The sequence below is a fragment of the Erinaceus europaeus genome, chromosome 7, assembly GCF_950295315.1.
Source record: "Erinaceus europaeus chromosome 7, mEriEur2.1, whole genome shotgun sequence".
In the NCBI taxonomy this organism is placed as follows: Eukaryota; Metazoa; Chordata; class Mammalia; order Eulipotyphla; family Erinaceidae; genus Erinaceus; species Erinaceus europaeus.
Genome location: NC_080168.1, coordinates 112,600,181 through 112,628,014, shown reverse-complemented (window position 1 = coordinate 112,628,014; position 27,834 = coordinate 112,600,181). Strand labels below are relative to the sequence as shown.

General features: G+C 48.1%; 2 protein-coding genes across 2 annotated transcripts; one reads left to right on the top strand and one right to left on the bottom strand.

Moving 5' to 3' along the window:
- Positions 1 to 6,958: 6,958 nt before the first annotated feature.
- Positions 6,959 to 14,601, top strand: LOC103109202 (keratin, type II cuticular Hb6). The gene is made up of 9 exons (XM_060195316.1): positions 6,959 to 7,389; positions 8,256 to 8,464; positions 9,170 to 9,230; positions 9,990 to 10,085; positions 10,246 to 10,410; positions 10,638 to 10,763; positions 11,081 to 11,301; positions 13,737 to 13,768; positions 13,919 to 14,601. Exons 1-9 carry the CDS (start codon positions 7,024 to 7,026, stop codon positions 14,071 to 14,073), a joined length of 1,431 nt encoding a protein of 476 aa, XP_060051299.1. The 5' UTR covers positions 6,959 to 7,023; the 3' UTR covers positions 14,074 to 14,601.
- Positions 14,602 to 19,757: 5,156 nt separating this feature from the next.
- LOC103109188 (keratin, type II microfibrillar, component 7C) lies at positions 19,758 to 26,683 on the bottom strand. Its single transcript, XM_007518228.2, has 9 exons — positions 26,234 to 26,683; positions 24,393 to 24,601; positions 23,361 to 23,421; positions 23,169 to 23,264; positions 22,225 to 22,389; positions 21,872 to 21,997; positions 21,334 to 21,554; positions 20,660 to 20,691; positions 19,758 to 20,184 (listed from the first exon to the last, which is right to left on the bottom strand). The coding sequence occupies exons 1-9, from the start codon at positions 26,615 to 26,617 to the stop codon at positions 20,015 to 20,017; spliced, it is 1,464 nt and encodes a 487-aa protein (XP_007518290.2). The 5' UTR covers positions 26,618 to 26,683; the 3' UTR covers positions 19,758 to 20,014.
- Positions 26,684 to 27,834: the final 1,151 nt, after the last annotated feature.

Here is a 27,834-nt window from a genome sequence, read left to right as displayed (position 1 = left end):
AGCAATTTTAAAGAAGCGACTGAAAACACAACAGGAAAAAAGAAAATCCAAACATCACACCATCTTATTGCACTACAGGCATTTTTAATCACTGCTTATTTTTGAAGCCCCCAAAGGTTATTCAATCTGTATGTTTCCTGGAATGAAAAGGCTTGCAGAGGCAGTGGGGTGGGGTGGGGTGATGGGAGAAGGAGAGATCACCCCATAGACTTCGAAAAGGTGAGCTTTGTGGAATAAATTTTTTTCATTAGGAAATATGTTATACAGTGCAAGAATGTATAGGTGATGTATCCATCATGCACCTACAGAGAAAAGAAAAGGTGCCTGCAACTTAGAGCTTCCTAAAGTCCCCTCTGATTGTTTCCTCATTTCCCATTCTGACTTTGGGACTGCCCCTTTGTGGGTCTGGATTCTATTACCTTGGGGTTCTTTGCAGTTTTAGGGCTAATGCATGCATCCCTCCCCCCAATCAGATATTGTTTAGTTTTTATATTTTTGAACTCTATACATGGACTCATATGCATATCCTCCTGTGTCTGGTTTCTCATGTTCAATATTATTTTCTGTGGCTGTGTAATATCCATTTCCACTCTGGATGGTATTCATCACACTGCTCCTTTTAATATACCAAAGCCTGCTTCCTTTCTCCCCAATAATATCATGGTTGTTTATAGAGTTTTTACTATGAACAGAGCTTCCATGAACATTCTTTTCATATATATATGTGTATATATTCCATTTACATAAATATATATTCCATTCTATATATTTTTTCTCAGTGTATTTAGTAATGTTAAAATATTACAAAAGTGGCATAAGCTTGGTGCAGAAAATACTTCTACAAAATATAATTTTTCTAAATTAAAAAAGGTAACATCTCAGGCTGGCAAGATAGCTCACCTGAATAGTCTGCTCTGTCATATACACGACTGAGATTCAAGCCTGGCCCTTACCACACTGGAGGAATCTTCGGTTCTTTCTCTCTCTCTCTCTCTGTGTCTATCTCCCCCTTTCTCTATCTGAAAAAGTCATCTCACAGCATTGTGACTTTAGTGATGATAAACCAAGAAAAAAGAAATCCAGAAAAACAAAACAAACAAACCAACCCTAAAAACTGAAAACAAAATCCAGGATGTGGCATGGCAGAAGAGCATAGAACTTGTTAGCATGAGGTCCTGACTTCAGTCCCTGGCACTGTATATACTAGGCTGACATCTGGTTCTCTTTCTCTCTCATTAATAAAGAAATACTTTTTAAAAAATAATATCTCTAATGTCCACCTTACTTCATACTGGATCTTGTACTAAGAGCCCCACACAGTGTCACATTTCAGTTTACATTTCTCCCTCAGAGGCAAGTGTCATTATTCTAGGTTTACAGACAAGGATACTGAGGCCTGGGGAAGTAAGGAGACTCGGTCAGATTGTGTCATGGTGGCAGGGCTGTCACTCAGAGCCCAGTGTGTTTGGTCCTAGTGGCAGAGACATGTTTATGTCCTGGCACTTCCATCTATTCACCATCATGCTACACAATAGGTGGGGTTTATATGTAGCACATCAATATACCCCCATTTCCTCCAAGCACACTCACTAGCCTTTCCCCCAGTGCCTTCTTTAGGGTTGGTCAGAGGTCAGAGTGTTCTCAGGACTTGGGAATCACAGCCTGGGGAGAGCTCACATTTACTCATGATTTTAAGAACAAAGCTGGACAAGTACCCAGATTCTGAGCCAAAATGTAAACCCTGCAATACACCAGAGAGTGAAATAGTTTTGTTTCATGGATATGTTCCAAGGGCTTGGAACATAGTAGGTGCTCAATAAATACTTGTTGAATGAATGAAATGAGTACCAGCTGCATATAAAGTGCTGAGTCATGAAGCCATAACAGCTTTGTGGTTAATTATGCTAAGCTTTCTAGTAGGATAGAGTAGGGAGCAGATTCAGCAATCTGGAGGGGGTGTGGCTGGACAGAAAAATAAATCTTAACTTAGGCCTGAAACATGGGAGAATCAGCAGATGGATCCTTGGTCAAAGGAATGTGCTTGACCTGAGTGATGGCAAGAATCCTGTGGGCTTTGGGGCCAGAGTAGAGGGGAAGGAGAGAAGTGTGTGGGAGGTAGATTTCTGTGGAGAAGATGCCTAAACTTAGGCTGTTTCCTTCCAGGGCCAGTTGAAAGGAGGACAAAGACTGGTGTGCAAGGGAAATGGGCCAGAGAAAAAACTGGAGGAGACAGGAAGAGGAGAAAAGATATGGAGGATAGTGGAAGAAAAATATGGAGAAGACACCTGGAAGATTGGTAGAGGTGGGATAGTGGAGAAGGAGGGCCACCATGGGCGGAAGAAACCCACAGAGATGGGCAACCCCAGCTCTTATTGGATAGAAATGAACTTTCATGGGGTGGGGACATGGACTGAGGAGCTGAAGCAGTCAGTCTGGCTAGGAAGACCAAACTCTCTGGGGGCAGAGATTTCGAGCCGAACTTTACCTTCTCCCAAGCTTACCTAAGCCATTTGATCTCATGTCCTCTAGTGACTTGGGATGGGTAATAATTAGTGAGAGTTCTGGGCTAAGTCTTGACCAAGGAGGAGGAGGTTTGACATGGGTCACAATTCATCAGCCAGTCTGCTGGTGGTGGCTGGACTTTGAGTCAGCTCTCTCTTCAACAACTCCAGTGTCGACAAACAGTTTCTCCCTCATGTCAGAAGGAGAGTAATCCTGGGCAAAGATCTTAGGCCCTTCTTTCCCCTTGAACTGACTCTAATGGTGGAATAATAGTAGATTTATCAAACTTTTTCTATGTGTCAAGTGCTGTGTTAATCTTTCTTTTCCTTTTAAAAATATTATTTTTTTGGGTGGGGATAGATAGCATAATGGTTATGCAAAGAGACTCTCTTGCCCGAGATTCCAAAGTCCCAGGTTCAGTTAACCGCACCACCATAAGCCAGAGCTGAGCAGTCTGGTGTTTCTCTCTGTGTCTTTCTCTCTCTGCATCTCTCTCTCTATATCAAAAATTAAATAAAATAAATTAAATACTTTTTTAAAAAGAAAAAATATTATTTATTTATTTATTTATTGGATAGAGACAGAGAGAAGTTGAGAGGGAAGGAGGAGATAGAAAGGGAAGCAGACAGAGAGACACCTGCAGCCCTGCTTCACCACTCCTGAAGCTTTTCCCCTGCAGGTGGGGACCAGGAGCTTGAACCTGGGTCCTTGTGCACTGTTAATACGAGTGCTTAACTAAGTGTGCCACTGCCTGGCCCCTTCCCTTTCCTTTCCTTTCCTTTCCTTTCCTTTCCTTTCCTTTCCTTTCCTTTCCTTTCCTTTCCTTTCCTTCCCTCCCCTTCCCTTCCCTTCCTTTTCTTCCCTTCCCTTCCTTTTTTCTTTTCCTCCTTCCCTCCCATCCATCCTTCCTTCCTTTCCTTGCCACCAGGGTTTTCATCAGGAGTTTGCCTCTACATGATTCAACAGCTCCTGAAGGATGGTTTTTTTTTTAAAATTAATAGAGAGTGACAGACAGAGAGGGAGAAGGAGGGAGAGAAAAAAGAGAGAAGGAGAGACATTACAACCCTGCTCCCATGTGGTGGCAGGGAGCTCGAACCTGGGTTCTTGCACATAATAAAGTGTGTACGTGACTAGGTGAACTATCTTCTGCCCCTACTTCCATTTATACATAATTTAATTCTCCCACTAGTCCTTCAAGATAGATATTAAGTCAGGCATTGCTATGAATTTTGCATAAATGGTTTAGGACTGTGGGTAAGTATATTTTAGCAGATATGCTGATATGCCAGTTGCAGCTGCAATGGCAGTAACACATAACCCTATGGCCCCATCAAGCCTGTCACTATAACTATACAAGCATTAGCATCAACAACCACTAATATGTTTATATACTCATAGTGTATGAGGCTCTGTCCTAAGTGGTTTATATTGATTAATTCTTTTAATCCTTAACAACAACTTTATGAGGTGAGTACTGTTATTATCACCATTCAGCAAATTATGAAATGAAGTACAGAGAGGATAAATAATTGTCCAGTGTTTCACAGGTAGAAAATTCAGAGCTGGGTTCTGCCTTTTTATTTTCTATTTATTTATGTTTTAAATTTTATTTATTTCAATTTTTATATTTATTTTTTCTGTCTCTTTTATTTTTTCCCTCAGGACAGAGAAAAACTGAGAGGAAGAGGGGGTATATAGAGGGATAGAAAGAGAGAAACACACACTTGAATAACTGCTTCACTTCTTGTGAAGCTTCCTTCCCGCAGGTGGCAAGTGAGTAGGAGCTTGACTTCAAGTTCTTGCTCATTGTAATGTGTGAGTTTAGTCAGGTGCACCACAACCCAGCCCAGGCTTTGTCTTTTTTAACTCCTATATCTTGCCTTAAAATTCTTCAGTTGCAGTCATATCACAGAATAATTTTGCATAGTGATAGAACACACACATATACATATATACTATATATAATTTAAAGAAAAGATCATGAAACAATTCTTACTGTATGTAATATATTTATACACACATATATAACATACATGCATATAATATTATTTAAGATATTTTATTTATGTATATATGTATTTATTTATTTGTTGGACAGAGAAAAATCAGGAGGGCAAGGGAGGATAGAGAGGGAGAGACAGAGACACCTGCAGCATGGTTTCACCACTTGTGAAGCTTCCCTCTGCAGGTGGGGAAGAGGGGCTTGAGCCCTGGTCCTTGCACATTGTAACATGTGCCCTCTAATGGGTGTGCCACCACCTAGGCCCTATATTTTATATTATTATATTACATATGATGTCTGTATAATGTTTATAATATGTACATGATATAATATATACATGATATGTGGGGAGAGGATATGAATAGAATAGTCACCAAAGAAGAGATCCAAAAGGCCAACAAACATATGAAAAAAGTCTCCAAGTCACTGATTGTCAGAGAAATGCAGATAAAGACAATAATAAGATACCACTTCACTCCTGTGAGAATGTCATACATCAGAAAAGGTAGCAGCAGCAAATGTTGGAAAAGTTGTGGGGACAAAGAAATCCTCCTGCACTGCTGGTGGGAATGTCAATTGGTCCAGTCCCTGTGGAGTATTGTCTGGAGAACTCTCAGAAGGCTAGAAGTGGACCTACCCTATGACCTTGCAATTCCTCTCCTGAGGATATATCCCAAAGAACCAGACATAACCATCCAAAAAATATTTGTATATACTTACGTTCATAGCAGCACAATTGGTAATAGCCCAAACCTGGAAGCAACCCAGGTGTTCAACAACAGATAAGTAAGTTGTGGTCTATATACACAATGGAATACTACTCAGTTGTTAAAAATGGTGAATTCACCTTCTTCACCTCATCTTGAATGGAGCTTGAATGAATCATGCTAAGTGAGATCAGCCAGATATATATATATATCTTTATATTTTAAAATATATTTTATATATTATATATTTATATTATATATTTATATACATTTATATTTTATATATTATATATTTATATATAATATATATATTTTACCAGAGCACTGTCCAGCACTGGCTTATGGTAGGTAGTTCAGGGGATTGAACCTGGGACCTCGGAGGCTCAGGCATGAGAGTCTCTTTGCATAATCATTATGCTGTCTACCCCGCCCCAATGTGAACCCTGATACTAAGTTCTTATCCATAACTTCTTGCTTCTTGATGATTACAATAAAGCACATTTGTACATCTGAACTGTATTCTGGAGTCTGCTGAACATGTGTACATCCTTATAAGTCTCTAAGGTATCACTGGGAAGAAAAGGCTTTATTTCTTAGAGGAGCAAAGTTCCTTGCCTCTTGATTATGCAGAGTTAGTCAGAGTAGAGCCCTGGCTCTTACCCAATTTCTTTGGATTCAAGGTTCATGCTATACACAACAAATCAAAGACAGATACCAATATAGGTCTGTTCTAACACCTTATGAGGCTACTGACAAAGTGCTGTGAAGTTAAGAGAGTTGAGGTGAGTATATCATGAAAAGCCGCAGAGACTCAGGGAGGTGACCACGGCAGGAAGCTAGATGCTTTCTTAATATGACTCTATATAAATCAATTCTATTATGCACAAAATGCCATATCAACTCATAATCCATGCCTGGAGGTGATATCTAGAGATCTCTCCTTGCCTGGGGTCTCATTGGAAATGGTTAGGGTTGGGTATTCCTTAGGCTAGTGAGCCAATGTGTGCCCCCAAGGTCTAATGTAAGTCTGTGAGGAGAGGAATGTCTCCTCTCAGCATAGGTAGCCAATATGCCTTGGCCAATGAATTGGCTTATGGACTATGTGCAAATGGGTAGGTGACTATGGTTGTGGGTGGGAAGGCTGGCATGTGAGAGTGAGAGAATATGCTAGGTATAGGTGAGCAATTTGGGAGTCTGTCAGGTGTTGGGATTCTGTGAGAGTGACTGCATGAGAGATTGTGTATGTATGTTGGGGGGAGTGGGGGCACAGAAAGAGGCCTTCATCATGAGGAAATCAAGAGAACCTCATATTCCACTCAGTTGAACTCACATTCCCCCACCCACAATGCTCTTGCACAGGCCTGATCAGCACCAGGGACAGCAGCCCCTATGTCATCAAATGAGATGACCCAGAAGGAGTTGCAGCCCTGCTTCTCCTTCCCTTCCTTCCCACATGAGTCATTGCTTCCCTAACCTTCAATTCCTCAGTTTGACCAAATGTGTATGGGGAGGTTGGGATGGGTGTGGGGCAGGTGAGCTGGCCCTTTGAAGATGAAAACTGTGCAGTTTAGGGTAAAAGGCCATAAACATCTGGCTATATTGGCCCACAATTAAACACATTAAGGGAGGAGCTACAGTAGCTAAACAGCCCAAGCCCATAAATAAGTCTAATTGCTGTTAAGCCTGTGGATACATCAGGCTCCCCAGATATATAAAAGGCCCAAATACACCCAAGATGTAAACATCTTTTGCACTGTACCCTCCACTAGGACGTCTCCCTTCTCTGAACCTTCTGTGCCCCAAAGAAGCACCATGACCTGTGGATCTTACTGTGGCCGCGCCTTCAGCTGTGCCTCAGCCTGCGGGCCCCGGCCAGGCCGCTGCTGCATCTCCGCCGCCCCCTACCGTGGTATCTCCTGCTACAGAGGCCTCACCGGGGGATTTGGAAGCCGCAGCATCTGTGGGGGCTTCCGCTCCGGCTCCTGTGGCCGCACCTTTGGATACCGCTCTGGGGGCGTGTGTGGACCCAGCCCTCCCTGCATCACCTCCGTGTCAGTCAACGAGAGCCTCCTCACACCCCTCAACCTGGAGATCGACCCCAACGCCCAGTGTGTGAAGCAGGAGGAGAAGGAGCAGATCAAGTGTCTCAACAGCAAGTTTGCGGCCTTCATTGACAAGGTGGGTGTCCTAGATCTCACCCTTCCTGAGCTCCATCCATGCTTAGAATTTAGGAAAAGTCTGAGGCAGAAAGACCCCTGTCTCTATGATCTCCACCTAATAGGAGAGGCAGAGAAACACACAACTACAAGCAGATACTCACATAAGACCCAGGAAGACTTAGTTGAGAATTGAACTAGGTAGAGTTTGTGGAAAAAAGCTGTGACCTGGATGCTCTGGAGACATTAGAGAAGTGGAGGAAATAAGAGCTCCTTCTAAAATCAACATTTGAACAGTGCCAACTTGAGGATCGTGCTCTTTCTGAGGGGTTGGCAGATAGGCTATCAGATAAAGCAAAAAAGGTGGGCTAGCTAAGTTCTCCTCTCCATGGCCTGTGCCATCATCTCCCTGGAATGCCCAGAAATGCTCTGCTATTGTCTGAAATGGGAGGTGTGGCTGACGAGGATATATACACTCTGGCTCAGGATAAGGAGTCCTTCCCCTCCCTGTTCACCATTTGGATTCATCAGTCCAATAACTCATTAGTTCACTTGATGAAGGACTAGTCTTTCCCAGTTCCCTTCTCCAACCAGCCAAATGCCAGCTCTAGAAGTTTCCTTAAACCATCATCATGCTCCTCACAAAGCTAAATGAGAAAGCAGTTTTCAATTCATCCTCTGCACCCCAAAATGGTAGAACAATCCAAAATAAGGCAACTTCTACACTTCTTGATCAAATCCATGTCTGATTACCAATTAAGGTTGAGAGTCCATGTCTCAGCTCCAGGTCTGGGGGTTCATCTTAAGGTCCTCAGCACCCTCTCCTCCAAATGTGGCCTTGAAACACCAGGACCCATCTGACTCCCTCTACTCACCCCCAAATGGCAGGTGCGCTTCCTGGAGCAGCAGAACAAGCTGCTGGAGACCAAGTGGCAGTTCTACCAGAACCGCCAGTGCTGTGAGAGCAACCTGGAGCCGCTGTTCAGTGGCTACATTGAGACGCTGAGGCGGGAGGCCGAGTGTGTGGAGGCTGACAGCGGGAGGCTGGCTGCGGAGCTCAACCATGTGCAGGAGGTGCTGGAGGGCTACAAGAAGAAGTGAGTGCAGAGCCCCCAGGAGTGAGTGTGGGCCTGGGGATGGATTTAGCAAAGCCTGTGGGCTTAAGAACCCTTCCCAACAGGGCCAGAGGTTGTGGAGCCAGGCTGGTGGGTGTGGCAGCAGCTCTCCTGCCTTAGCCTTGTCCTGTCTGAGCACCAGCCCTAGTCACTGTCCCTGTGTTCCCGGGGAGCCAGGATCTACATTCACCAGGCTTCTCTCTCAACTCTCAGGCTTCCTGGAGTGGCAGGATTCCATCTGCCAGTTTCCCAGTGAATTAGCGATAATATGATCTGGGTGTTTTCCCCACCCCAATTTCTGAGTGCCATGTACTCAGACCCCCCTCGCTCCCCATATACACCTTTTCTAGATGGATGGAGGTATGGGGAACACTGGAGTACACTGTGGTGCTTCCCACCCCAAGCAGGTGTTTGGTACTGAGCCCCAGTTTGCCTCCTAGAGGAATCTCACAGAGCTTAAATTAATCCAAATCCTCCATTCACAAGAGAGAGAGAGAGAGAGAGAGAGAGAGAGAGAGAGACTCCCTGACACATGCCAAACCAAACCAAACCAAACCAAGAAGGACCCAGAAGGCTGCCAGGGATTTGTGTGTTGGAAGGTTCTGGCAGTGCTCCTCTAACTATAGTGATATAGAGGGGATTCTGGGAGACTTGCCCTTCCATGACCTCTGTTCTTTTCTGCCTCAGGTATGAGGAGGAAGTTTCTCTGAGAGCAACAGCAGAGAATGAGTTTGTGGTTTTGAAGAAGGTGAGTAACATGGAACCAGGATGCTCAGGCAGAAAGGATGTCAGCATGAGATGCTTAGTGGGGAGACCCTTGGGGTCAGCCTCATTGTGGAGTGCAATGACCTAGTTCAATCAGGATGGGGAGTTCCCACTGATATACCCAGGCCTTTGGCAAAGGGCTGTAGGCTTGAATAGCCCTAAGGGCTTTCTCTGGAGCTGAGTAGATCCCTGGGCTGACTAGATCCCTGGAGCCAGTAGATCCCTGAGTAGATCCCTGGAGCCAGCACTGAGTAGATCCCTGGAACCAGTAAGCTTCAGAGACTGTGGTCTGCATTTGGATCTGCGGAGGCATGGGAGCTTCCATGTTTGTATCTGCTGTAGCCTCTGGGGAGTCTAACAAGTTGAAGGACTCAGTCCAGGGAACAGGGTAGGATGAAATCATGGAGACTTCCTGGGAAGCGTCCTGGTGGCTGAGTGGGGTGGTCAGTCTGTGTGGAGTTCTTTGAAGAGGGGATAGGACATAGGGAGATGGCAAACAAGTGCCTTGGGATCTGGGGAAGGGTGTTAAGGCTGACGGCCCATTATCTAGGCACTAAAGGGTTTATCCTCAAAGGGGAGGAGGTTGAGAGATCCCTGGCAGGAAGGCAAGGAGGCATCTAGAGGGGAATGAATAGGAGCACTGGGAATCCTTCCCCTGGCTTCTGGAATGGGAGAAGAAGTGAGGATTTGGGGTGGTGAGCACCAGGGGTCATCTGAGCTGAAGGAATCCACCCCTTTGCAGGATGTGGACTGCGCTTACCTGCGCAAGTCAGACCTGGAGGCCAACGTGGAGGCCCTGACCCAGGAGATCGACTTCCTGAGGCGCCTGTATGAGGAGGTGAGGGGGAAAGGGCCTGGGCTGGGGGCTGGGGGCAGGAGCTGCAGCAGTGAGGCTGCCAGAGCAGGTGAGGCAGGGGGGTAGGAAGGGCTAAAGGTGTGGAGGGAGGGAGGCTTGGTATCTTCCCTCCTCTTCAACTCCCCCCCCCCCCATCCCCCAGGAAATCCGCGTGCTCCACTCCCACATCTCAGACACCTCAGTTGTGGTCAAGATGGACAACAGCCGGGACCTGAACATGGACTGTGTCATTGCTGAGATCAAGGCTCAGTACGACGACATTGCCAACCGCAGCCGGACTGAGGCTGAGAGCTGGTACCGCAGCAAGGTGGGTCAGGGGGGACCCTGCCTCCAGATTTGGCCATGGAATGGTTTGCGCATCCTGGAAAAGGCTTCCAGGTCTAGCCTTTGACCCTGAGATGCTGAGAGTAGGGCAGGCAATGCTGCCAGGGTGGCTACATAGACTCAGGGGCAAACTGCCCCCACAGCCAAGGTGACCTGGAGAGGAGCTGTGCCCCATCCTGGCCCCTCATGTCTCTCCTCTCCCCCCTCCAGTGTGAGGAGATGAAGGCCACGGTCATCAGGCACGGGGAGACCCTGCGGCGCACCAAGGAGGAGATCAATGAGCTGAACCGCATGATCCAGAGGCTGACGGCCGAGGTGGAGAACGCCAAGTGCCAGGTACGGTCACCGGGCTCTGGCCAGAGCACATGAGGCTTCCCAGGGTCCAGCAGCAGTGTGACAGGCTGGACCCTACACTCGTTCTCAGCCCATGTGACTCTATAGTCCATAGTGGGGTCACACAGTGGCCTCACTGGTGTAGATGGACACCTGCTACTGGGATGCTCCATGTGGATGGGGAGACCCCACACCTCCAGGAAGTGACTAGAGACACTCAGGGCCATACCCACCTCACTCTCATCTGGTTATGGGTTCTTGATGGGATCTCAGGAAACTGAAGTTCTCCTTCTCCTCTCCTAACTCCTACTCTTCCCCAGAACACCAAGCTGGAGGCCGCGGTGACCCAGTCTGAGCAGCAGGGCGAGGCTGCCCTGGCCGATGCCCGCTGCAAGCTGGCCGGGCTGGAGGAGGCCCTGCAGAAGGCCAAGCAGGACATGGCCTGCCTGCTCAAGGAGTACCAGGAGGTGATGAACTCCAAGCTGGGCCTGGACATCGAGATCGCCACCTACCGGCGCCTGCTGGAGGGCGAGGAGCAGAGGTGGGTAGCATAGTCTGCTTTCTCTCAGTTGCCTGAGTTCTCAGCCTGCTTGTCCCTCATACTCCTTACTTCAGTCAACTCCTGTTTCCAAATCTCCCCATCCTGCAACTGGACAGGTAATTTGCATATGTCCTTTGCATCTGTTTCTAGTTCCCATTGAGTTTTTTCTGTCCAGCTAGTCTGTGTGGTTGATGATTTTTGCATGAGTTCCTTAAAACCTGGTGTCAGGCTTCTAGTAATCCCTGTTCCCCAGAAACCCACCCTGAACTTGCGGCTTCTTCTCCTGCATCTCATTTTCTTCTCTGGGTCCTTGTTCTAACATTTCTGATCAACCCAGCTTTACTTCTCTGCCAGAGGCTGTTTTGCAAGTCTAGGATCATCCCAGGATTACCTAGATAGCTTTATAAACTCACACTTACTCAGTCCAGCTACTGTGAGTCTCCCTATGTGGTCTTACATGGTTGCAGGCAGGGCCAAGGTAGACAGACAGCACGGCCTTGGCCCTTAAAGGCAGCTTCAAAGTATTTACATTGAGAGTCAGAAGACTATTCCTCTGCTCCGGCCTGGAGGGTGAGGAACTCAGTGGGTGCTGCCAGGGAGGCTCCTATGCACTGGGGAGGTGGGGGTTCAGGCATGGTAGTTGAAATAAAGCCATCAAATGCCGTGATTTTGACACTAGCCTCAGTCATGCACAAAGTCTAGACAGAGCGGTGTTGAAGGCTTGGGAAGTTTTCCCAGTGAAGCATCCAGGAGGAGGCAGTGTTCAGAGTTGAACCTGGGAGTTGGAAAGCCTTGTGGAGACATCACTGGAAATGCAGCTGGATGCTTTTGGAATGAACTGCAAGATTTGCTGGGGGCTCCCTAGGGGATTGGATATGATTGGAGAGTGCCTAAAGCTAATCTTGACACCCCCTTGTCATTGTGCTCACAGAGGGACTCCTATCTGTTTCCCTCAAGGGATGCTGCTGCCTGGGAAGGAAACCTAGGTTGGGCAGAGTAGGTGGGCTGAGCTGTAGCCCTTCCTCTGTCACTGGCCATCTTCTCTGGTTGAACCTCAGTTTTTCCATTTGCCAAAAGAGCGAGTTTATGTAGATGGTCTCTGAGCCCATTTCAAATGGATTTTTAACAGTTCTAGTCATTCATCCAAGAGGTGTTTGGCCACTGCAACTTGGAGGGAAGACATGAACGTATCAAAATCAGGCCCCCCAGCAATACTGATTCAGTCATCACAAGATGGGATTCTTTACCCTTTTTTGTTATAAGGAAACATCTTTGATTTTTTAAAATTAGTGATTTAATATTGATTTAAAAAACCACCAGAGTTCCTCACTCCCATCCCCTCCATTAGAAACCGCAGTAGCTCCCCCACCAAGGTCACAGATGTGGGTTGACTATTATTTCTTTGACTATTATTTCTATACACACACACACACACACACACACACACACACACACACACACACACACACAATTTTCCCATTTCTTTCATTCTCTTGCTTTATCCTCCACCCTAAGTCAAACTTACACCCACTACCATTTCCAAATTCTTTCCTTTTCCCTCTTCTCTCTCTGGGTCCAGATGGAATTGGAGTTCAGAGCCCTTTGGTCATCTTTCCATAACATTTCTCCATTAATGGGGTATGGACAAAATTAATTATTGGGTGTAGAAGGTGGGAGTTCTGGCTTCTGTAATGGAAACATCTTTGATTGACTGGACCTTACTCAAGGACATACGGTATTGCTTTTGGCACTGTGATTTCTGCAATGGGGAGAAGCCACACCTTAGTGATACCAATCAAGCTAGATTTAGGAAAGAGTCCCTGCCCCTCAAATGCACCTGAAGATTGATTACAACCAGCACAGTGCTGGGTGGTGGCATACCTGATTGAGTACACATATACATTAAGTGTGCAAGGACCTGTGTTCAAGCGTTGGGTCCCCACCTGCAATGGGGACAAGCTTCATGAGCAGTGATACAGGCCTGCAGGTGTCTCTTTTTCCCTCTCTACCTCCCCCTTCCCTCTCAATTTCTCTGTCTCTATCCAAAACAAAACAAAATAAAACAAAACAAACTAGGACAGAAAATAGCAACAGATACCATGTCTGTTGTGCTTACTATGTTCCTAGGCCCATGCCACTTGATTTGCCTTCACGATAGATCCAGGAGTAGATCTTTTCCCAGGAGCATCTAGCCCAAGGGAGGCAAATCTGAGGTTGCATACTTTAAATAAGGGATGGAGAGACAGGGGCACCAGAAATTCAGTTTCTAGAATCTAGGGTCACCCTGGGGGTTACCCTGGCTTCTGGACAAACCTTATAGTCCTTCCCCTCGGCCAATGCCCAGAAGGAGGGCAGGGATCTCACCTCCCACCTGCATTGGGTGGGCTGGCTAACCTTTCTGGGGCACTCATGTCTCTCCTTTTTTCTCCCTACAGGCTGTGTGAGGGTGTTGGCTCCGTGAATGTCTGTAAGTAGTTCTTCCCAGCCCCTTCTCCAGAGGGGGGTGGACCTACTACCTTTGGGGAGAGAGTATTTTCATTTGCTCCAAAGCCGCCTGGTTATGGCTGCGCCTGACTGGTACCTCTCTGCCTGTTCTCCCCCGGCCTTCGGCCTTCAGGTGTCAGCAGCTCCCGCGGTGGCGTGGTCTGTGGAGATCTCTGCGCCTCCGGTTCTGCCCCTGCTGTGGCCACCAACGTCTGCAGCGCCCCCTGCAGCGGCAACGTGGTGGCCAACACCGCCTGCGCCCCCTGCGGCGGCTGCAAGAGGTGCTAGGCTAGAAGGCTGCACAAGCTGTCGTCGCTGTCATCGTCTGCCCAGCCAGGACCCTGCATAACTGGGACGCCCCTGCAGTCGCCCCTCGCACTGCACGCCTCCCGAGGACCAGTCAGATGTGTACACCTGCTTCCTCTGAGCGCCTCCCCCACCCCGTCATCCATCCTTGTGTTGTTGGATCTGCAGGGAGGCCTCTTTCTGTAACCTTTTCTTGTAGTTTATCTATTGTCTTGAAAACTCATTTTTTCTTCAGCCTTCCGTTTATTGTTGCAATGCTTGGTGCTGCTTGACCTTTCCTTGGAGCTTGGAGGAGTGGTGGGGGGGAGAATCTCCCTGCCTGCACTTCCTGTGGAGTGGAGAGGGAACACGGATAGTGGGTTCCTTGTAACTAAGCGAGAGCCCAAGAATATGGGAGAACATATTCCCTGGCCTGCAGAAGCTGCCTCAAAGCCCCAACTCATTCACCTGCATGTTTGTTTGCCTTTGTTTTACTCTGATTCTCTAATAAACTAACTGTAGCTAATCAAATATGTTGCCTAGAGTCCTGAAAATGCCAAGGTCTTTCTGTGGTAGATGCTCTCCAGCAGGGATGGCTTGGAGAAGAAAATGCTCATATAAACTTGAACAATCCAAACCCTGGAGGAACAAGAGAACATGCCTGGGGGTAGGGAGTGTGTGTGTGTTTGTGTGTGTTGTCACAGGTTTTTCTAGCTTCAACATTACTCCCAGTGTTGGCTGGGGGGATTTTTGTTGAGGTTTGTCCTGTATATTATAGGATGGTTAGAAATATCATGGACATCTGTCCACAAGATGCCAATAGAACTTCCCCGCCCCCTGACTGCAACAGTGAAAAATGTTCCCACACATGTCTAATTGTCCCCTAGAGGTGGTTCTGCCATTTTCCCAAAAGTGTGGTTTTAAGCAAATAGCTTCTACTTTCTGAACTCCAGGTTCTCGGAATGTAAGTTCTGTTTATGTTTTCTTTCCTCATTTCTTTCTTCTTCTGACTAGAGTGCTGCTCACCTCTGACTATTAATGATGCTGGGGATTCTATCTGGGGCATCTCAAAGGCAAGTCCTGTGTGTCACTGCTGTTACATCTCCCCAGCCCACCTTGGCTGTAGAGAAAGGGAAGTTTGAAACGATTTTTAAAAAATTTTTTTAAAACAATATTTTATTTATCTTAATCAAAGAGAGATGCAGAAAGTAACACAGAAAGACTAGAGCACTTCTTAATCCTGTCTTATGGCGATGCTAGGGATTGAATCTGAGAACATTGGTGTTTCAGGCATGAAAATCTTTTTGCATAATCATTGTCTCCTCTCCCCAGCCTGGAAAATATACTCTTTAATTTTAAAAATTATTTATTTATTTATTTATTATTAGCTAGAGACAGAGAGTAATTGAGAGGGAAAGGGGAGATAGAGAGGAAGAGGGACAGAGAGATACCTGCAGCCCTGCTTCACCACTTGCAGGTAGGGAGCAGGGGCTTGAACCAGGTCATTAAGCATTGTTTATTTATTTATTTAGAAAAGGAGACATTAACAAAACCATAGGATAGGAGGGTACAATTCCCACCACCAGATCTCTATATCCGATCCCCTCCACTGATAGCTTTCCCATTCTTTATTCCTCTGGGAGTATGGACCCATATGGAGCCGGTCGAGGTTCCTTACTTTTCATACTATGTGTGTTTAACTGGGTGCATATTGTCCAACCCCCTACTTTATTACTTTTCATAATATGGGGCAATTATACTTGACATTATGCTGTTTGGGGTGTTAAAATATCAGGAAGTTCCAAAAAAATAGCTTCATCTCAAGTGACTGAATTTGATGCTGGTCACTGACTGGGAGTTCAGCTGGTGCTTTTGGCTACAGGGTATCAGGCAGGGTCTAATGAGGAGACAATCATCTGCACAAATAGATCTTAATATAAAAGATAAGTAACTATACAAGGTGTTGGAGTAATGAGGGGCTGACTGAAAAGTAAAAAACAAGAACTCCATAAAGAATTCAAAAGCTACAGTGACCCAGGAAGTAACACAGTGGATAAAGTGTTGGACTCTGAAGCATGAGGTCCTGAGTTCAATCCCTGGCATTTCCTGTTCCAGAGTGATACTCTAGCTTTTGCTCTTTGCTTATAAATAAATACATACATGCATACATAGATAAGTAAGTATTTAAAAAGAAGAATCCAAGGTTGTAGATATAAGGAACAATTCCTACCCCTAAGCCTGAAAGGAAGAGGACTGTCTATGATGGATTTCTGTATCTTGTCAGAGAAGACTCATGGTTCATGGCAGTGCTTTATAGACAGAACTGTGAACTTGGTAGAATTCTGCCCTTTATGAAAAGCTGTTGGTGAATCTGTCTCCACCTCCAACCATGTGAGAAGGGTGAAGGTGGCTTCCATTTTCCTCTGATCAAACACCCTGATGTGTAAAGTGCCATCAAAGGTGTCAAGTACATCATGGAAACCATGAAGTCAGACCAGGAGTCCAACAATGCAGCAGAGGAATGGAATTACATGGCAATGGTGATGGACCACATCCTCCTTGGAGTCTCCATGCTTGTCTGTATCATTGGAACCCTGGCTGTGTTTGCAGGTTGGCAGACTGAATTAAATCAATAGAGTAAGGAGGAAGCTGAGCTGAGCAGAGCTCTGCCTCAGGACCACAGAGAGGTGGCAAAGACAACCATTTTAACACACACTCATTGATCAAACATTTCACTTTCTGTATAATGATAATGATTTCTGTTTACATACGGCTATGGAAGTCCTCAAAGTGTTTCCACAGTGCTTTCCTTTCAACCCTGTGTGTCTGTTTGGAGAGTGAGCCCCTTTCAGTCAATAAGACTGGGTGGCTATTAAAAAAAAGGTGGGGGGGTCGGGCGGTGGAGCAGTGGGTTAAGCGCATGTGGCGCAAAGTGCAGGGACCGGCGTAAGGATCCCGGTTCGAGCCCCGGCTCCCCACCTGCAGGGGAGTCGCTTCACAGGTGGTGAAGCAGGTCTGCAGGTGTCTGTCTTTCTCTCCCCCTCTCTGTTTTCCCCTCCTCTCTCCATTTCTCTCTGTCCTATCCAACAACGAACAACATCAAGAATGGTAATAATAGTAACCACAACGAGGCTACAACAACAAGGGCAACAAAAGGGGGAAAAATGGCCTCCAGGAGCGGTGGATTCATGGTGCAGGCACCGAGCCCAGCAATAACCCTGGAGGAAAAAAAAACTTAAAAAAAAAAGGTGGACCACTTCAAGGCAGGGGTTTGGTCCTAGGGGAGCTTGGTGCAGCAGGAATATACAAGAGGAGCACACTGGAATCAAGGAGGAAACACCTTTTCCCCTACACTGGCAAAAATGCAAGATGGCACCAAAAATAAAAGGAAACACTTAATGAATCCTTTGCAGTTTTCAAAGAATGATGAAGAGGGGCCAGGCGGTGGCACATCGGTTACGTGCACATAGTACTAAGTGCAAGGATCCATATAGCTTTGAAACCTGAAGCCCCAACCTAGTCTGATTGTTGGCTATTACCCCTCAGTGATTTAATCTTTGTAAATAATAAATGGAGACTGGACAGTGGCACCTGTGATTGAATGCACATATTACCATGTGCAAGGACCTGGGTTCAAGCCTCTGCTTCTGTAGGGTGTGTGGGGGATGCTTCATGAGCAGTGAAGTAGTGCTGCAGATGCTTATCTTACTCTTTCATTCTCTGTCTTTCCCTCCCTTCTCAATTTCTCTGTCCTTCCAATAAAATGGGGGAAAAAAGGCTGCCTGGAGCAGTGGACTTGTAGTGCTGGCACTGAGCCCCAGAAATAACCCTGGAGATAAACAAACAAACAAACAAACAAGCAAACCACAAAAACCAATGAAGAGTGAACAGGAAAAAGAGACCACAACACATTGATAACTGACTCTCCTCCACATGAACCTTTATCATGTGGCTGTTGGGCTTCTTATAGCCTGTTGGTTGGGAGCTAAGAGGACAGAATGAAGCAGATTGCCAGTCTTCTTTAGGTCTGGGGCAGCAGGTTACTTCCAGCATATTCTATTGGACAAAGCAAGGTCAGGTCAGGTACCAGGGTAGAGAAACCAACCTCTACCTCTTCATGATTTACATGTGCCATCAGAGAAGAGTGCTTGGGTTCCACATGTGGAGACAGGCTCCACAGTATACCCTCTGGACACAAATCCACGTTCTCCAACAAATAATATGTGCCTCCTGGCAGGGGTACAGGCATGCGCAGATAAGAGGTTCAGGTTTGGGCATCTGTGCTGCTAATTTTGTTTTGTAGATCCAGTGATCACACATGCATGGTTGTTTTGGATTTATCTTCCATTTAGAAAGAGATAGAGATGGGGTAGATCAAGAGATGTCATAGCATCAGAGCTTCCCCTGGTACCTTAGCACCTCACATGTAGTGCCAGACTTGTGCATGGAAAGGTATATACCCTACCTGGTAAGTGATATCTCTGGTCCCTGTGCTGCTGATCCTGGGAGTGTGAAAGGCAAAAGAAAAAACCCCGAGACTCTAATATCAAAAGAGAAGTCTGTTTGGGTGAGGTATGGGGCCCAGGGAGTAAGATCAGAGTCAAGAGCTTGAGGGAAAGGGGGTGATAGGCAGTAGAGGGAGCTTAAGTGAAGAGCCCCCAGGAAATTCCAGGAGGTAATGAGGGGATGTAGTAGGTCCTAGCTGCATGGTACGAGGAACAAGAGAGGCCAGAAACTGAAGCAAGGAGCACTGGGCCTGGAGAAGGGAGAAAAGGAAGAAAGAAGAAGGGGCTAGTGTGAACAGTGTGAACTACAGCTAGTGGGCTGGAGTCCCAGAAGGGCTGTTTTAGGCCTGGTACTTCCAGAGTGAGTTTGGAGCTTCTTGAAGTCTCAATCCTGGGAGCTCCCCAACTCTTTGCAGTGGACAAGAGTGGCCAGGTCATGCAAGAGCCAGAGAAACCATCTTAACCTTGGCAACAGAGCTCTGAGAAATCTGTGAGTGAGGGCAGAAAGTAATAGAGTTGAAAGTGTCAGTAAATGGTGTCCTTTCACCATAACAGAGCTTTTGGGATGCTGTCCAGGGTGCTGACGAGATGTGTGTATAGGGATGGGAAGGATGGGCAAGGTCCATATGTCCTTGTTTACTAGGCAGCAGTGGAGTGGAGTTTGGACTAACAAAGAGTGACCAAAGGGCTATTTCTGACTGGTGACACTTGTAAGAGTGATGCTGAGGTGCATTGTGTGGTTTGGGGTGGTGGTAGGGTGGTAGCTAGTAATGGGGTACCCAGAAAGTGGCACGAGTGTGTGTGTGTGTGTGTGTGTGTGTGTGTGTGTGTGTGTGTGTGTGTAGGGGGATTAACCAGGTACACACACACACACACACACACACACACACATACACACACACACACATACACACCACACAATGACTTTCAGAACATCCATAACCTCCTCTCATTCCTTTCTAAACCAGTAGAGAAACAACTCTCAGATTACTCCAAAGTGAGAGAGAGGTACTGTGAGCATGGTACTATGTATGAGCAGTACTGTCTGGTCAGGGGAGGATGGCACTATTTGGGTGCAAGCTCTGCAAGTGTCCAGGCCTTGGGCAGTTTCTCTAGGCTGGCTGCACACTGGTAGGCAGACATGGGCTCACACTAAGAAAGCAGGACATCACAGCACAGACATCAGGTCTCCAATTTATTGGAAAAACAGGAGAAAAGAAGTGGCCAGAGAGGTAGGGGAGTCAGTCTAGTGGAAGAGTCCATTCTCAGGCAGCATCCCCTTGCAAGAGGAGGGGCTAGTGGGAATGAATTGGGTGGTGTATTCTCAGAACACGACAGGGAAAAGCTACTGTCTTGCTGGTGTTCTCAGCTGGGGCTGGAGCAACTCCACATCCACCCAGAAGGCAGAGGGGCTTCTCTGGCTTTCTCTCAGGGGCTGCCTAGCTTCTCCCTCCACAGCTGGTGTTGAGCTGGCCACAGGGGGCGCACAAGCCTGTGCTCACCGCCAGGTTCCCATTGCAGGGGGCGCTGCAGGCGTTGCCTATCACGGGTCTGGAGCCAGACACGCAGAGGTCCCCACAGACGACTCCGCCACGGGAGCTGCTGACACCTGAGGGGACAGAGCAGAGTCAGAGTTCCAGCTGAGGGCCACCCCATACTGCCACCTTGCTGTGGCCTCTCTGGTCTGTCTGGCTGTCCAGGGAAGAATGCAAAAGACCCTCAGTCCTAGTTCAGATGTGTGGCAGGAACTTAGCCTGGCAGTCAGGAGCCCTAGGCTCTGTCCTGATTCTGTTGTGTTACCTGGGGCAAACCTGCATGCCACCCGCAAGCCTCTTCTTCCTCATCCACAAGGTGGGAGTTGTAGTGGGTGACCTCTGAGGTCCCTTTTGACTGTGCCCTTTTCGTTTTCCTCTCCTCACTCCCAGTCATGCTGTGAGGGTTTTCTTCAAGTTAATGCCAGTCTCTCCCATTACATGGCCAGTCTGTTCCTACAACTCCCTCCTATGAGAAAACATCTGGAAGCACTGCTCCTGCTGTCTCTATACTTAGATCTTGTTTTCCAAAAGGTTCCTCAGAATACTTACAGACATTGACAGATCCCACGCCTTCACATAGTCTGAATGGGGAAAAGGCAAGAAAAGGGAAAAGAGGTCAGAACAGGAGCCTTAATTTGTACCTAGCTGTTAGAAAAGAACATCGCAGGGCTATTTCTAGATTCTATTTAGAACTTATAATTTGAAAAGTGTCTCCCTGGAATCCAGGGCACACTGTTGGGCAAGCAGTTTACTGGCGGGACCAGCTCTCACTTGCCCCTCAGCTGACCACTGGTGTGCAGAAAACAACCTGAACAACCACACCTGGCAGCCCTTGAAGGGAGGGTTCTCTTGGGCAACCATGGGAGTCCAGGGTCAGCACTAGGCCAACAATTCTTCCATAGGGCACAGTGACCTCCACGACACCAGGAAGGGAGGGAGCATATCTTGGAAGAGCCAGGGATGGAAGGATGTTTCAGAGTGAGAGGGAAGGTGCCTTGGTTCTAAGCAACACCCTGGCCTCTCTGAGATTCTAGATATCCCAGTGTCATTGGCCTTTATACTATGTCTAGATTCTAGCCCTCTGAGGTCTGGGATTCAAAGATATCAGAGTCTTGCTTGGGGCCAGTGTGTGTGTATGGATGAGATTAGGATGTAGAGGGATATAATAAGATGGCTGAGTTCATGCCACTAGACAACTGGGCAGAGGTGGGGGGGGGGGCTACCTCTGCTCCTCGCCCTCCAGCAGGCGCCGGTAAGTGGCGATCTCGATGTCCAGGCCCAGCTTGGAGTTCATCACCTCCTGGTACTCCTTGAGCAGGCAGGCCATGTCCTGCTTGGCCTTCTGCAGGGCCTCCTCCAGCCCTGCCAGCTTGCAGCGGGCATCGGCCAGGGCAGCCTCGCCCTGCTGCTCAGACTGGGTCACCGCGGCCTCCAGCTTGGTGTTCTGGGGAAGAGTAGGAGTTAGGAGAGGAGAAGGAGAACTTCAGTTTCCTGAGATCCCATCAAGAACCCATAACCAGATGAGAGTGAGGTGGGTATGGCCCTGAGTGTCTCTAGTCACTTCCTGGAGGTGTGGGGTCTCCCCATCCACATGGAGCATCCCAGTAGCAGGTGTCCATCTACACCAGTGAGGCCACTGTGTGACCCCACTATGGACTGTAGAGTCACATGGGCTGAGAACGAGTGTAGGGTCCAGCCTGTCACACTGCTGCTGGACCCTGGGAAGCCTCATGTGCTCTGGCCAGAGCCCGGTGACCATACCTGGCACTTGGCGTTCTCCACCTCGGCCGTCAGCCTCTGGATCATGCGGTTCAGCTCATTGATCTCCTCCTTGGTGCGCCGCAGGGTCTCCCCGTGCCTGATGACCGTGGCCTTCATCTCCTCACACTGGAGGGGGGAGAGGAGAGACATGAGGGGCCAGGATGGGGCACAGCTCCTCTCCAGGTCACCTTGGCTGTGGGGGCAGTTTGCTCCTGAGTCTATGTAGCCACCCTGGCAGCATTGCCTGCCCTACTCTCAGCATCTCAGGGTCAGAGGCTAGACCTGGAAGCCTTTTCCAGGATACGCAAATCATTCCATGGCCAAATCTGGAGGCAGGGTCCCCCCTGACCCACCTTGCTGCGGTACCAGCTCTCAGCCTCAGTCCGGCTGCGGTTGGCAATGTCGTCGTACTGAGCCTTGATCTCAGCAATGACACAGTCCATGTTCAGGTCCCGACTGTTGTCCATCTTGACCACAACTGAGGTGTCTGAGATGTGGGCGTGGAGCACGCGGATTTCCTGGGAGGAGGGAGAAGAAGAGTGATCATGTTTTCAAGGTGTCTCCTGACTGCCACTGACTACAATGTCTTTGACTCAATCTGCATGTCAAGGTCTCAGGCTGGAAGCAGAAATTCCTCTGATGGAATTGTATAACTTTCTTTCCAGATAAGAAGACCCTGTCAGAGCACAATACAACCACTCCCCAAGTGCTTGCATCTAGGATAAGTCAGGTTCATGGGCAGCTAGGCTGCTCTCTACCTAAAGATTTCTAGGGTTTCAGACCTTACATGAGGGCCAGTCACATTTTTCTATGACTTATCAGTCAGATTAATGGAGGCTATTAGGTACCAGAGAGAGCCTAGGCTGAGAAATGGCTGGGTGTTGAGCTGCTTTCTGTGTCCTGTGCAGTGGTCTCCCAAGTGGCCCTCCAGTTTTGCTGTCTCGCCCTTACTAGTTCTGTCCCTTCTGTCTCTCCACACGTCTGCCTCCTTTCCTCTTCTTCTTCCTTATTTTTTTAAAAGAATTTATTTATTTATTAATGAGAAAGAAGGAGAGATAGAAAAAAAAATCAGACATCACTTTGATGCATGTGCTGCCAGGTATTGAACTCAGAATGTCATGTTTGAGAGTCCAATGCTTTATCCATTGCACCACCTCTCAGACCATATTTCTTCCCTCTACTTGTGCTTCTCCCACGCTCAAGCTCCAGTGTGTGTTCTCTGTCTGCAGACATGCTCATGCCTGTGTTTATCTGGGCAGGTGCTGAGGGAGGTCCCCCATTGGCTGAGATCCCTCACCTCTTCATACAGGCGCCGCAGGAAGTCGATCTCCTGGGTCAGGGCCTCCACGTTGGCCTCCAGGTCTGACTTGCGCAGATAGGCACAGTCCACCTCCTGTGTGGAGGTAAGGGTCAGTGAGGCAGGTTCTCCTCAGGGTGCTGTGAGGGGTTGGCCTGGTATGGGCAGGGCAGGGAGGGTGGGGCCACTCACCTTCTTTAGAGCCACAAACTCATTCTCTGCGGTGGCCCGAAGTGCAACTTCTTCTTCGTACCTGGGGTGGGGGTGGGCAGAGATGGGTGAGAATGGGGCCTGATCTGAGCAGCCATGAGGCACACATACAAAGAACCCAACTCCTAGACCCTGCTTGAACTTCCTGTCTCCAAAAGAAACAAGAAAGAACCAGAACTCAGGCTGCCCATCCAAGTTTTCTGGGTTCACTGTGGTGAACGGAAACATCCGCTCTCAGATCACCTTTGAGCCTTTTGGTGTGTGGAGTGCGTGCATGCGTGTGTGTTTGCAATTTCTGTGTGGGGGCAGTGTGTGGAGTAGAAGGACTCTGTCTTTCTCATAAGGCACTTATTCTTGACTCCTTCCCTTGTCTCTGGCTTTGCTACAGGAATTAGGGTCCCTCTCTGTTGCCATTCCTGGCTTAGCCTGCTGCACCTTCCTACTCAGCTCAGTGCCAGAGGGAGAGAAGGTGGTGGGTGGGTGGAAGGGCCTCTGGGTGGCTGTATTGATGAAGGAACTTGCCACCCCCAAAGTCATATTCCTTTAGTGCACTCATGTTTTACAGTCAGTGTCACACTTGTCACTGAAGCTCATGTCTGTGACTGCTGTGCCCACCTCCCAGTAGGCTGTAAGCCTCACAGAGACAGGGACCCACATCTAGCACTGGCCCCAGGATCTCTAACACCTCGCCTGATGTCTGGGCCAAGTAAAGTGTTAGTTAAGTAGAGGAGTACCATTGAGAATGCACAGGGTTTTGAGGGTTAGGCTCAAAGATACCAAGATTATTCACTTTGCTGGCTTCCTAAGAAAAAGTTCCAGAGGAAGAGAGAACACCATTTCTCCCAATCTGCTGCCAGGAAGGGGAGGTGACTTCCCATGGACTGCACTCATGGAACCCGCCAGGCAGCATGGGAATGTGGGATCTAGTCTGTCCTCTGGGAGATACCCAGACACAGACTAGGGCTGAGAACATTCTTTAAGCCCTTTCCTGAGCCAGCCTCTTCCAGCACTCACTTCTTCTTGTAGCCCTCCAGCACCTCCTGCACGTGGTTGAGCTCCGCGGCCAGCCTCCCGCTGTCGGCCTCCACACACTCGGCCTCCCGCCTCAGCGTCTCGATGTAGCCACTGAACAGCGGCTCCAGGTTGCTCTCACAGCACTGGCGGTTCTGGTAGAACTGCCACTTGGTCTCCAGCAGCTTGTTCTGCTGCTCCAGGAAGCGCACCTGCAGTCCAGAGGCAGAGTCTGAGAATGTCTCTTTTCTGGGTTAGGTGTGAGCAGCAGGGTGTCTGCAACAGGACCTGCAAAATTCTCTGACCCAGATGTCTCCCTGAAGGAGCTTTGGTTATCTTTTCCAAAACCCCTCCAGGACTCACTCACGTCACCAATAGGAATCCTTCCTGTGAACTATAGATTCTACTAAGATGATTTACCTGGTGTCATGGCAAACAGTAAATCACATTTAATCCAGACTTTAATGGCCCTAGTTAATACCATGTACTTAACTCAGCACTTATCCCCTGAACAAGGTACCCTTTTTAGAAAGGCTGGCTGTATAAGTTGCAAAGTAAAGCATATATCAATTAACATAAACCTACAACAACACTATTAGGGTATTGTCCCCTGAGAGGTCAGTGCAGGGATGCTTTGTGCTGTGCTCCAACTCTCTTTTCACACATGCATAACTGAAGGCCCAGGGAGCTTACTGACTCTCACAGTGAGGCAGAAAAGGCTCAAACTTATGCCCTTAGGAATTCCAGAGAGTTCCATTCCTTCCAAGTTGGGTATCACTTAGTTGATTTTAAGGGGCCATACTTGCACCCTAGAACTGCTTCCTGGACAAAGCCTGCATCCTCTCCCGGACTTCTCACATTAATGTCACGTGACCCTTGCTTGGATCCTTGGGGAAGGTGGCTGCAGACATGAGCTGGACAGTAGCATATGCAGACAGTTCCAGATGTGCCTGCCTTCTCAGAAGGCCCAGGGTCATGGGCACTGTGCCTACTGCTCACACTGTGGACCAAGCCTTCTTGCCCCTGCACAGTGGTGTAGTGACCACTTGGTTTGGAAACAGTCTTCTCCCCCCTCCTCTAGTTCCTAAAATCCCCTCCAGCCCATCTTCCAGTATTGTCACTGAAGTTTTGGGCTCCACATTTCTGAGTCTTTCTAGAATTTCTGAGTCACTCTCCCATAAAACATATCAGGGCATGACACGATACATACCACCTATGCCAGGCCACTTCTGAGACTAACCATTTAAGGGCACCAAGAGAATGGCACCTGCATTCCCAGAAAATGCTTGCCTCTTTCCCAAGGAAATGGTGAAAATTTCACCTGGTTGTTTGCTCTTCTGTCACTTTGCGGAAGACATAAAAAAACTTTCTTCAAAAGTGAACCCCACCCCCTTTTCTTGTCCAGGGACTAAAGCTTTTTCTTTTTTCAAATTCTGTTTTCTGTGTGCGTACTTATTACCTCATGGTATGTCCTGAGCCATTGGCCACAGCAGCTCACTCACTAGGGCATAGGAATGCCATCTGGGTGGCTCTCAAGCTTCAAGTGCACCGGGCATCCACACAGCAGCCTTTTGCTCAGAAGTGGATTAATCTTTCAACACAAAAGTTTCTACCCCTAGTTCTGTCTGCATGGTTTCAGTCTGTCCCTCCTACCCTCCATCAGACTGGCAGCTCCTGATCCTATTCTTGTTTTTCTGTTTGCATGTATTCAGAGGTACACGTGCCTCTTACTTGGCACTTGTAGCTTCTGTTGGCAAGTGTGTCTCTCTGACCGTCTCCCAAGTGTCCATCCTGAGTTCTGAGCACGGATGGAGTTCAGGAAGGGTGCGATCTAAGACACCCACCTTGTCAATGAAGGCAGCAAACCTGCTGTTGAGACACTTGATCTGCTCCTTCTCCTCCTGCTTCACGCACTGGGCGTTGGGGTCGATCTCCAGGTTGAGGGGTGTGAGGAGGCTCTCGTTGACCGACACGGAGGTGATGCAGGGAGGGCTGGGTCCACACACGCCCCCAGAGCGGTATCCGAAACTGCTTCCGTAGGAGCCGGCGCGGAAGCCCCCGCAGACGCTGCGGCTTCCGAAGCCCCCAGTGAGGCCTCGGTAGCAGGAGACCCCGCGGTAGGGGGCGGCGGAGATGCAGCAGCGGCCTGGCCGGGGCCCACAGGCCGAGGCGCAGCTGAAGTTCCTGGGGCCAAATCCATAGCCCACAGAGCTGAAACCACAGGTCATGCTGGAGACAGAGAGGAGTTGAACAGTGGAGAAACTGGCAGAGAGGACTGAGCCAAAGGCCTGTGTTCCCTGGACTGCACAGCAGGTCCTTTTATGCACCAGGGGCAGCTGGCATTAAAAGGAACAGCAAAGAGACAATAGCTGCATTTTATTGGCTTGGCATCATTCTGGCCTCTTAAGAGCCAATCCAGCTTGCCTCTTCAGTGTAGCTGTGTCAACAACCCTTGGCCACAGGCCTGTTTCATCTTCAAAGCTCTTTACAAGCTTCCTAACACCTCTCCCCCTCCCATGGCTACTGGTGAGGAGAGGGAGAAGCGCTCCTGGAAGCATTGGCTGGACCATGCTCCCCCAGTGGGCCAGGAAGAGTCACACTGGCTGGAGTCTACTTGTTGAATCCTCTTCTGGATGAGGCACAGTTGGGTCTGTTCTTGCTTTGGATTGACCTGTGAGTCTGAAAGAGGGGATATGCTCCCCCCACCAATTCTTTGTTCTGGGCTTCTTTGCTTTCCACTAGTTCCAAAACCCCATCCTTTTCTTCATGGTTAATGTCACCCTTTTCTAACTATTTCATGGATGGAGCGGGTGTAGAAATTTTGGAGGGAGTGAGGTGCCTTTGCTATTGGTATTCATAGGAATAAAGAAACCCTGGCACCTTAGCTAGGACAAGGGGATAACTGAGAGTCAGGGTATCTGTCAGATTTTGGGATATGATGACTAGTGTAGTACCCTAGAGGCCTTAGTTGACAGGGTTCAATCAGAGAAAGCTCCTTGGATAGACTGGAGTAGTATTAGGATGGATGGCATGAGGATAAGGTTGGGAGGAGATAAGAAAGGAGTCTGGCTGTGACTTGGAGGCACAACTCTATATGAAATCATTCATTCCTTCATGCAGTCAGAAGAGACATGAGATTTTGGTGGTGAGAGAAGGTAGGAAGCACAAAGTACCAACATCTGACCAGTGACAGGGGGAAACACCATTGATAGAAAGGAGGCCCTGAGGTGTCGGGCAGTAGCACAGTGGGTTAAGCACAGGTGGACCAAAGCACAAGGACTGGCATAAGGATCCCGGTTCGAGTCCCCAGCTCCCCACCTGCAGGGGAGTCACTTGACAAATGGTGAAGCAGGTCTACAGGTGTCTATCTTTCTCTCCCCCTCTCTGTCTTCTCCTCCCCTCTCTATTTCTCTGTCCTATCTAAAATAAAATAAAATAAAATAAA

Bases quoted from the DNA above. Each gene is read 5' to 3' on its own strand.
- LOC103109202 (XM_060195316.1), top strand. From the start codon at position 7,024: ATGACCTGTGGATCTTACTGTGGCCGCGCCTTCAGCTGTGCCTCAGCC. The intron at 7,390-8,255 runs GTGGGTGTCCTA...CCCAAATGGCAG, and splicing joins TTGCGGCCTTCATTGACAAG to GTGCGCTTCCTGGAGCAGCA. The intron at 10,411-10,637 runs GTGGGTCAGGGG...TCCCCCCTCCAG, and splicing joins AGAGCTGGTACCGCAGCAAG to TGTGAGGAGATGAAGGCCAC.
- LOC103109188 (XM_007518228.2), bottom strand. From the start codon at position 26,617: ATGACCTGTGGTTTCAGCTCTGTGGGCTATGGATTTGGCCCCAGGAAC. The intron at 24,602-26,233 runs GTGGGTGTCTTA...TCTGGACTGCAG, and splicing joins TTGCTGCCTTCATTGACAAG to GTGCGCTTCCTGGAGCAGCA. The intron at 23,422-24,392 runs GTGAGTGCTGGA...CCCCCACCCCAG, and splicing joins CTGGAGGGCTACAAGAAGAA to GTACGAAGAAGAAGTTGCAC.